Source organism: Fulmarus glacialis, unplaced genomic scaffold (assembly GCF_000690835.1).
Source record: "Fulmarus glacialis isolate BGI_N327 unplaced genomic scaffold, ASM69083v1 scaffold26112, whole genome shotgun sequence".
Lineage (NCBI taxonomy): Eukaryota > Metazoa > Chordata > Aves > Procellariiformes > Procellariidae > Fulmarus > Fulmarus glacialis.
Window position 1 is genome coordinate 52,721 of NW_009197582.1, and position 10,466 is coordinate 63,186.

Genomic DNA, 10,466 nt, shown 5'->3' on the forward strand with positions numbered 1-10,466 from the left:
ATTAACATCAGCTGATTTGTTATGTGTTTTCATGTCAGCCTTTACAAAGAAGTATTTTGTAGCGTGAAGAAGGACTGTGTGTTGTAAAAACGATGATCCAGAACTAAGAAGGATATCTACCCATGACCTGAGCCCAGATAATGAAGTGTCTCATCCACATTAGTAAAATATTAACAGAGGTTATTGGTTGTCATAGCAAAATGAGAGGCTGCACTGAACGTAATTTCATTTACGGACATTCAGAAAATTGACATCACGGCTGCGAGAATGTATAAATAACCAGCACACTGGCTTTCTGATCGACTGCAGCAACATCTCTGAAGGGAGCATTCTACAGGCTCGGGTCCTCTGAAGGCACAGCAGAAACTGGATTTTGTAAAGTACACCGAGAAGCTCCTTTTTATAAAACAGTTCTGAGAACGTCTGAGAGATTTTTCCTCCGCCTTTACTTGTGTTTGCCATTTTTTTAAAAAAGCATGTGCACGGGAGGTTGTGCTAAGTGCCTGGGAACCACTCTTATCCCCCTGGCTGTGCTATGTACCCTCGCTAACATTTTGTTGTTTTTCCCTGGAGGAAAAGTGGTTGAAAACAATCTACATATTACAGATGAGGTTTGGTACTTTGGAGGGATCTTGGGATCTGGTGTATTGGTGAGTATATAAATTCAGACATTCCCACCTTTTCCCCTCCACCCATACCATGACTTTGCATTGCTGAATTTCCTCAGTACCTCAAATGCAGGTTCCAACACTGCAAATTCTTCTTTGATAAATAAATAAGTTACAAGTCATCCAACGGTTTTGCAATAAGGAAATTAATTTAGTGATAAGAAAAAAAAAAGACATAGAACTATTATATTTAAAAGCAAATGTAACTTGAATTCATCCCAATTCAAACTGTATTTCTGTTATTGGTAGATGATCTTTCCTGCCTTGGTATTTTTGGGCCTTAAGAATAATGATTGCTGTGGATGCTGTGGTAATGAGAGCTGTGGAAAGAGGTTTGCGGTAAGTGAGAGGAAACATGGCAAAAAAGTAAAAGCTAAATTGTTACTGATATGACATATGTATCTTCTACTCACAGTCATTGAGAGACTAGACAGATGCTGTCCAGAGCGTAGGACACAAAGCCCTGCCATTTGTCTGAGTGCTGGAAAGCAGAAATAGCAGGCTGTAAAAACTGTATTATGCCTTTGACGTTGTGCCACAGGTACCACAACTGTACTGCCTTCTTGTATTTTGCTATTGCAAGATACTTATAGTTGCTATCACAACTAAAACTGATTTCTGAAAGATCTGCACTTTGTTTTGCAGAGCATAACAGTTCTCTCTTTAGCCATTTTTTGTTGGCAGTTTTTTAAATTATTCTGATAGTTGGGCACTACGTTCCCAACTCACTGCAGACCCACGCGATGGGCTGTGAGTATCTCACTAAGTTCATAGGAAATACCAGGTTGGAGGAGACCTCGGGGGTCTCCTCCAGCCTCCTGCTTAAAGCCGGGTAGACCAGAATCCACTTTGAATTTATAGCTTCCTTTCACACTAGACATGAAAAGTTTCAAATGGATACCTTCAGACGCCAGTAAAAATTTCAAGCATTTTAGTTTAAAAAGGAAGTTAGAGGAAAAAAAAAATATTTCTACTAGGAAAGTCTGTCCTTTTGAAATAAATTGTTTGGCTCAAGTAGATCATTACACTTTTTTATAATGGAACAGGTTTTCAATTGAAAAAAAAAGGAAAAAACAAATAGGAAAAGAATCATGACTGTGAGGTTAACAAGGAGCCTTCACTAAATCCCCTGTCTTTGATGCGGTCTTCGTGCAATCGCAACAAAGCAGGTGGAACTTCGAGGAGGGGGGAAATGGAGCCACATATTTCTCTTCACCACACTGTATTATCAATTTTCTGTTAGCGGTGAACATATCTTAGTTTAGCTTTGAAGACCACATATAGCTCAGCAACTACCAAACCACTAACGCTTTGCTGCCAGGCTGCCACTCGCGCCTGCGCAGCGCAGCTGGACGGGGCGCGTGGCTGTGCACGGCGGGGGGACCAGCCGCGAGCGCTCGCTGCCTGTGCAAAAAAAAACCTGTACGCACGGCGCTGCCCACAAAGCAGCCTACGTTCCGCGGCGCAGCACCTTGCTAACGACTCATGTTGGAGTGCAGCTGACTGAGAGACTGGGAATATTAATACAGTCACAAGTACTAAGTACACCGTACTAAGAGAGTCCTGGTGGCCTTACCGCAGCATGACTGAGAACTGAATTTGTTCCTATATGTTAGCAGAAACACCATTATTATGATGTCTACTACATAAATATAATGTTTAATTTAGCCCCATCAGATACACAACATAAAAATGCATGTCAACACTCAAGGCAAGAGTCTCATGATGAGGTCTGAATAAAAGCTCACAGACCTGAAAGTACGTTTTTTTCCTTCACCTGTATCACTGTGATCCAATAAAAGACACTACCTCTACCTACAAAGTATTATGGCTACAAGTGCTTCAGAATTCAAGCAGGGCATTAGTTTTTGCAAGATTTACTTACATATTAGTATAGATGAAAATGCTGCAATGGAAAGCCAGAAAAATAAAGACATCCTTTCCAATCCATTCCAATTGCACTATTAGAGCTAATGATGACAAGTACCTGCAAGAGATAAAGTATACTAATATGAAACCTGAAGGGGAGACTCAGGAAGGAAAAATATAATTACTTGGTCCAAATATGACCAAGATACCACAGCTAACTTGTAAAAAGTACTGTAGATTTTTTTTTAATGCCTTGAGTGGTCCAAGTCTTGTCTTGCTTATAATCTCTTGCGAAAGACATCCACTTCAGTGGAACACAGGACCCTGAACAACGAGGTCTGTTGGACAAATGCTGTCTAAAGGGGAGGAGTGCCATCTACTGTGTCAGCATCGACTCCTTTCGTCTTCAGGCAAATGGTGCCAATTCTTTTAAAGCTTCTAAATACCAGTGCAGGTATGCGTTACACATTTATTACGTAACTGCAAACTAATATATTTTAGCTGTTCAGGAGTTGACTATTTTGGCCGCTAAGAGCTGAATTTAGGGAATGTACATTCACATTAATAGGGTACATTTCATTGTTTGAATGAGAACAAAAACAACATTATTTTTCTCTTCCTCAGATGTTTTCTTCTATAATATTTGCTGCAGTTGGAGTTCTGGGAGCTGGATACTGCTTTGTTTTGTCAGCAGTAGCCCTAAACAGAGGCCCGAAATGTAACACTGGAACAGAGTGGACCTATCCTTTCCAGGATGGGTAAGACAAGACAATCAGAAAAAAAACTTATATATGTTTTAAGTTTGTGATATGATTTAACTTCCAAATCCGTTGTACAAAAATGAGAATTATACTGTTTGTCTAAACCACAGAAACTCTCAGAAGAGCCAGCAATGCACAGCAATACTAAATAAGGTTCAAGAGCACGAATGTAAAGACTAGCAAGTACAATCAAAACTATCGAGTTTCAAAGGAGCCAATAAAGAGAAATGCATAGCCTTCTAGGTTATTCTTGGGATGATAAGCAGTATATGGGGATAAATTCCACCTATATGAATAGCAGTGACATCTTATATTGAAATTTGATTGTATTCAAATAATTAGTATCTATGTGTCATTTTATCTTGGTTATGGAGTTTGGAAGTTGTCTGTTCCTCACATACTACAACTCAAACATGTTTGCTGTCTTGTATATTTATCACTTTCAGAGAGGGGGTGTGAAGAACATGAAACCGTAGCAATCCAGTTGCTCAGGACTGAAGTCAGCAAAGGTCCAACTGAAAACAGGGCACAATGTGTTACCAAGGAGAGTAGGACAGATCGACAAGGGGTGCAGTAAACCCCTCATCACCTGAGAATCTAGTGCAGTCTTCCTCAGTCACGCGTAAACTAGCAGCATCTCTTGCATAATACACCACAAAATTATAGTTCAGGTTAAAAAGAAAAAAAGAGGTATAATGTATGCTACACATTATTTGTTCATGGGCCAGTGATGGCTGGAAACCAACTGCTTTGGTCTAATTCTGGGAGCATTTGGAAAAATATGCTCTGTTTCAAACACAACTTTGGTTGCAGTCAAGGAATCATGTGCCAAGAATACAAGAAACAAAATGGCATTAAGAATATGCAGAGGAAATATAGTAAGTAGTTAAGCAGTTCACAATTAAATCAAAATGTGAAGGTGAAGATTATGGAAAATACTTTTACCTAATACTGCTGTTCTTTAGGCGAGGCATCCAGAACAGCAAAGGTTGTTCTTTTCTGCTCAGTGGGCAAGAGGCCACTGGTCTTGTAGCATTCGATGTTTTGTTAGGAAAACTGAGTTTATTCATCTTTTATCATACTGTTTTGATAATTCACTTGTTTTGTTATTATTACAATGTAATACAGTAAATTAAGACAAATAATTAGATGCAGACACCCACCACCCACCCTCCTGGGGTTTCTGCCGAGGAGGAGTTCTCCCAAGGAGACCCTGTGAGCCCCAGATCTGTAGGGGTATGCTCTGTGGGTGTATTATGTACTGCCAGCTGTCAGCACTGCTTCACCCGGCAGAGAACCACAGCCTCAGCAGCAAAAACACCTTCGACAAAAGACATTGGCACGGACGAACATCCGTTTGGCACATGCTTGGCCAAGATCTCTTCTTCCCAACATACCAGAAACCGTTCAATACTCGTCTCTGCTCCTTTCTGATGCCTTGTCTTTTCAAATCAATTGCTTCAACTGATCTAGAAACTCAAACGAAATCACGTTCTAGATAAGTAGCACCAGTGTGATAATGGGAATTCTTTCCGCAGTTCTGAAGCTAACAGAACATCACAACAGTGACAACCTGTCAGCTGTGACCGACCCCCCCTCCGCAAGCTAATGTCATCTTCTTCATAACTGTTTTGTTCCCCCCCAGGAATTACCTCACTAGCCACACGTTGTGGAACATATGTCAGTCACCCGAAAACATCGTCCCGTGGAACCTGACCCTCTTCTCCTTGCTGCTCATCATGAGTGGGATCCAGGCAGTGCTCTGTGGCATTCAGGTGGTGAACGGCCTGTTTGGAACAATGTGTGGGGACTGCAAATGCTGCGGATGTTGTGGGGTGAGCAACTGATGGTTCTTCTTTCATTATTTTGTGTACTGATGATAGTTATATATACCTGACTAGCTGACAGTCTGAAAAACTAAACTAGCTTTCATTCAGCGCCATGATCATGATTTCTGAAGTACAGCTGAAACCCTACAGTGTTGCCAGGTGCTGAAAATACGACCTCAGTCCATATTTAGGGCGTTTACCTGACAGCTTCCCATAGCCACCGGGAAATAATAAAAACCTTTGAAAGTCACAGGATAGTAGCCACTAGATTATCTCCATGTTTTTATTCTTCCAGGGAGATGGAACTGTCTAAAGAATATGACTATTGCAGACAACGCTCCTTATCTTGGGAGGCTCCCTTTTGCAACCATTCCATAAATTAGCCCTCAGATGCATCGCCTCTGGCTAAGAAGATAAGAATGAAGGGCACTTCCCCCCACTAACATTATGAAGCCCTGACTCCTTTCCTAGCCTTCCTGAAACCCCTCATCATGGAATAAAATAAGTGAAATTCAACTCTCACATTCACATTTATTTTTGTAAAAGAGCTTCCATGTAAAAAGAGGGTATTCTCAGGCAAAATATTTTCTTTCCTGAGTCAGCTTTCCAACCGGGGATCACCAAATGCTGCTGGTACAAGGTCAGTTGTAATGCAGTAGTGTCTATTTTCTTTTGAGGTTTATCAGATGGAAATATCACGAGTCTAACTTTTTTTGAGTACATGTTTACATTATGTGGAAAAGTGAGGGCTTCTCTCTTCCAGACCTGCTATGATTAAAATGCTCTCTATAAAGAGAGTCTCTGTTACAAAAGAGATTCATGAATCTCATGGTGAGGTCTCTTTTCTTGGCTGTGTCTGACAGATGGGTGTATTCAGCAGCACTGCTGTGCATTTAAGTGTAGGGTCACAGTAACAGGCAAAAGAATAGAGTGGTGTGGATTTCTAGTCTGAGGCGTTGTAAGTCATCTTGGACACCACGATACCCTGCTTCACACCAGGAATTCAGTGAGAAAGGCCAATTCACAGCCATTTCTCAGCACGATGAGGATCTGGCTTCTTCACTAATCCATAATCAATTTTCCTCCAGTCACTATCACCGGAGGGAATGTAACAACGCAGTATGGTTGTAGAAGATGAAACTGAAAACAGAAAGTATAAGAATACGGGAGGCTTGTAGAGAGACTTTCCCAGCCTACAATTCTTTGTACTCCAGGGACCTCCTGAGACAAAGGTTCCATCTCCGCATTTAACTCTTCTTGAGGGATTCCTTCTCCATGAAGCTGTCCAGTTGTTTCTTGGATCACAATATCCCTTCCATAGCCTAACTTCATGTTGTGGGAAGAACCTCCTTTGTTCTGACCCTGCCACCTGCTCCTTTCGTTCGATGCCTCCTAGTTCTTGCCTGCAGGAAAGAGTACACAGCCAGTCCTATCCCGTCCTCCCCATGATACCTAATTTCACAGGTTCTCTCATACGTCCTCTCAGTTGTCTCTTTTTTTCAGCCTGAAGAGCATTAGTATATTTAGCCATTCCTCACACAGAAGTTGTTTCACCTTTATCTGAATTTTTTTCAACGTTCCCCACTACACCGAGATGGGAGGGACAGAGCAGCAGTGTTCCAGGTACAGGCACACTACCCTAGCCATTTATTCTAACAGCAAAGTTAATTAGCTACAAAGACAAAGATGAACCACAACCTGATCAATCACTGCCGTGAATCCCACAGGTCTTGTCCTGTTAAGAGAGCAAGCCAATTCCTCATACAGAACATCATCTTCAAACACTGGCTCCAAACAAATGGTAAATGAAGCCTCATTTCTAGAAAATCAAATAAATTTCCTCATCTCTGATACAATATAAAATTGGTACCCATGGAAAGAAGAGGGACATGCCCTATTTAAATCCAGCTATGTGATGAGAAAACTCAATTAAAACTTCAACATACGTATCTATTTACATGCTGAAATATGTCCCATACTTGTAATACTTGTCTTGAATGTCTCTTGTACAGAAACTGTGCAGCCTGTGTAATTTAATGATGTAGAAATATTCACAGTAAGTAACCAAATCTGTTTCTGCTTGTGAAGTAAAAGGGCTTTTAACCCCCTGTTCATGGCACTAACTAACCAACTGTGATCTCTTGTCTAACAAAGGTGATGCGGTTACTTAGTCACAGATAAACAGGTCTGGGAGGCATCTCTGGAGCCTACCTTTGTACGCAAAGGCAGTGCAAACAACACTTAAATTATTTGTAAGACATCTGTGTAACCTGTTCTAGAAATCTCTAAGTTCAGAGATGCAACATCTTCAGCATTTTATAACACTGCTAACTGTTCCAAAAATTAGAAAGACTTTCTTAATATATAATCACGTGACCCCTGGTACAACGCTGTTCTCTTCCCGGTGGGCTTACGGAAAAGTCTTCCTCTTCACAGCGAGCTTTTACATATTTGGAGACTCCTATCGTATTTCAATCCTCACCTCTGACAAAACAAAAAATTCTCACTCTTTCATCATAACTGATGTTCTTTCACAACTCAGTATTCGTCTTGTTCTCCTGCAAGCTTCTCCAATAACTTTCCAGAAGCTGAACACTGGACTTGTGACTTCAACACAGGTTACAATTTCTATTCAGTCAAGTTGAGCAGCTCATAACTCCTCTTCTTAAAGCTTCCAATCTATACGTGAGTGCAAATGCTGTTCATTCATGTTTTTGCAGAAGTTCAATTTAGCTGTGTTTGGCACAGTGCTATGAAAAGAGATACGAAAGGCAAAAAAGAGAGTGCCTTTTGAAAGGCAAAAATACTTTTTAGAAAGAACTAGTCTTTTAAAACTTAAAAGGAAAAAACTATTTCCCAAAGAAATCAAGGAGGAAATAAGAGGGATTGGAGAAGTTTAAGGGATTCAGATCAACTGATACGCTGTTTAAGAAATTCCTAAAACAAATTTTCACAAACTAGCTTGCCAGACTCAAGGCAAGGATGTCTCAAGGCTTCTAGTTCATCAACGTATTTGCCACATCTCTTCCCTAAAATTATCCTCCTGAAATAATGATTCTGTGGCCTGTGCTTTCAAAAAATGTATTTCATGTACTCCGTATCTACACTAGAGATATCTGAAGAACTTGAAGAATTCAGAAGCATTAAAAGCTGGTGAGCAATATGCAAAAATGTTAAATAGCTAGATTTAGGTACTAAGACTTACATTAATAAAAGCAAAGCTCCCTCAGTGATACATTGTGCAAGATGATAAAATAAATTATGAAAAAACCTCTTTAGAAACAGCTGTCTCTCCCACCTGTTCTACTGTATTGCTAGGGAACTTGAGAGTACCCTTTATATTACCCCCCACTGATGCAACCATCTTAGATCTATTCTTTCATCTGTGGTTAGCAGCTGTCCTGCACCTCATCTCACGTATGTCTTGTTTATATGAAGCCTTTGGGAACATGGAATGTTTCTCATCAGCATTCAACAAAGGGACGGGTAGCCACATAGTGTACAATTTTGATATAGTAATAAACAGAATACATAAATCTTTGTGGGAGACTTAGGATAAGAAATAACAGACAGGAAGCTATGATACCTAAAACCAAAAACAACGGGTGCTTCACGAGTCAATACTTCTAAGATGTCCAACTACATGGTGGTTTTCTAACATGAGCTAATATATAGTAGATACTGAGACAAGGCGCACACGTTTCATCTTGTGATCCGGGCTGCATTTGCACCTTGGCCTTGGGGTGTATGGAACAAGCGTAAATGAACTGGAACCAGCAGCTCAGCTGATCTAGCATTTTAAAGTGCCAACAACAGTGTCCCTACATCTATCAGTTACGGTTAACATCTGGCATTTAATTTTAAGTGAATCACACTTACCTCCAGTGTCAGTTCTGCAGTAATTGGAGATTGCTCTCTGTGTTTTCACTGAGCGAAGTGCCCAGTAAAATCAAGGAGAGGGACTGATCATAGATTGTTGTAACAGAGAAAGATATAATGGGCCAGTGGTACTTCTGGGAGAGAAGTCACAGGTCAAGAGAGTTCAGTGCTAGACAGGGACAGAAAGATAATGGCAAGAGAGGAACCATGAACGGGGAGAACTGAAAGTTAAAACAGACCCCAGTAATCCTGACCAACTTGAACACCACACTCAGCGTTAGTGTCTACAAATGTCAACTGTTACACAGATGTAGAAATCCTAGTAGCCTAAAGGAAACATATTAGTATCGTTTGTAAAATTTCAGAGATGCACATTATCTGAAGCTTCATTATTCACCCATAAAACCTGGCTGTTCAGTGACTGGTTGACTATGGTGCTGAGAGCATGGCAATTTTGACATTGCGTGGCATTGTTTCAGCTGAGAGTTTACATAAAGAGAAACACATAGGTTATTTAACAACTCAGATTACATGTGGAGTGTGTGCATGTGATTTTGAGCCCACATATTTCAACTTCAGCCTGACAAAACTGGTGCCCCCGCACAGCTAAACTATATACAATTGGAGCTCTCTTTATTGATTGTCTCCAATAAACAGACTGCAACAAGACGATACATTAACCACAGTACAGTGTCACCTGTCAGGGAATGATGCATTATTTAACTGGCAACTCTTTGCAAAAGGTTTGTTTCTAAAATTAGGAAGTAACATACACAAAGTTGAAAGACATTTGCTCAGCCAAGGATGTTTTCCAACATCGTTCTAGTCTTGAATGTTCATCACCTGCCCCCAGTTCAACTTTAGCTTCCCCTCCATGGCTTCCACATTACGGTGTAACCAGCAACAAGGCAACCAACGGCAAACTCCGGAACAACCCCTCCTGCCTGAGGATGGGGAGACTGACTTGTTCTGTGACATTGGTATGGGTGGGGTCTTTACCCCAGAGGGTGGTCGCTGGTATCACAGTGATGGACATGAATAAAAACCCAGATAAAACACCTCTGAAGTTTTTTCTTGCCAAATTACTTTTTCACTGGGAGAGGTCACACAGTTTAACTGAGATTACAAAAGCTCTGCCAACACAATGAAACTTTCTTATAGACATCTTCATTATCCTCCCCTTCTCACTGCTAATTTGCTGCAAATCCCTTTGCTGAAATTCAAATTGCTCCCACCTGTGGATCCAAACGATCCAAACCGAAAAAAATCATTAGTAGGCACTGAAAAATACACAACTAATCTACTAACTAATTGCGCTAGTTAGAGTAGTTTATGGCATTACTTGGAGACCGGTATGTGCAGAAAAAAGCGCCAGTAAAAGGCCTCCACAGCCCTTCCGCGTCCCAGCCCGCCTGCTGGGCTCGGCTGGCTGAAGGTGCGGACCGGCGGCACCGCCCGGC

The 10,466-nt window shown here is 40.9% G+C and overlaps 1 protein-coding gene across 1 annotated transcript; it reads left to right on the top strand.

Moving 5' to 3' along the window:
* The first annotated feature begins 274 nt into the window (after positions 1 to 274).
* On the top strand, positions 275 to 5,440 carry TM4SF4 (transmembrane 4 L six family member 4). Its single transcript, XM_009572607.1, has 5 exons — positions 275 to 650; positions 918 to 1,007; positions 3,162 to 3,295; positions 4,944 to 5,133; positions 5,423 to 5,440. The coding sequence occupies exons 1-5, from the start codon at positions 477 to 479 to the stop codon at positions 5,438 to 5,440; spliced, it is 606 nt and encodes a 201-aa protein (XP_009570902.1). The 5' UTR covers positions 275 to 476.
* The last annotated feature ends 5,026 nt before the right edge of the window (positions 5,441 to 10,466 follow it).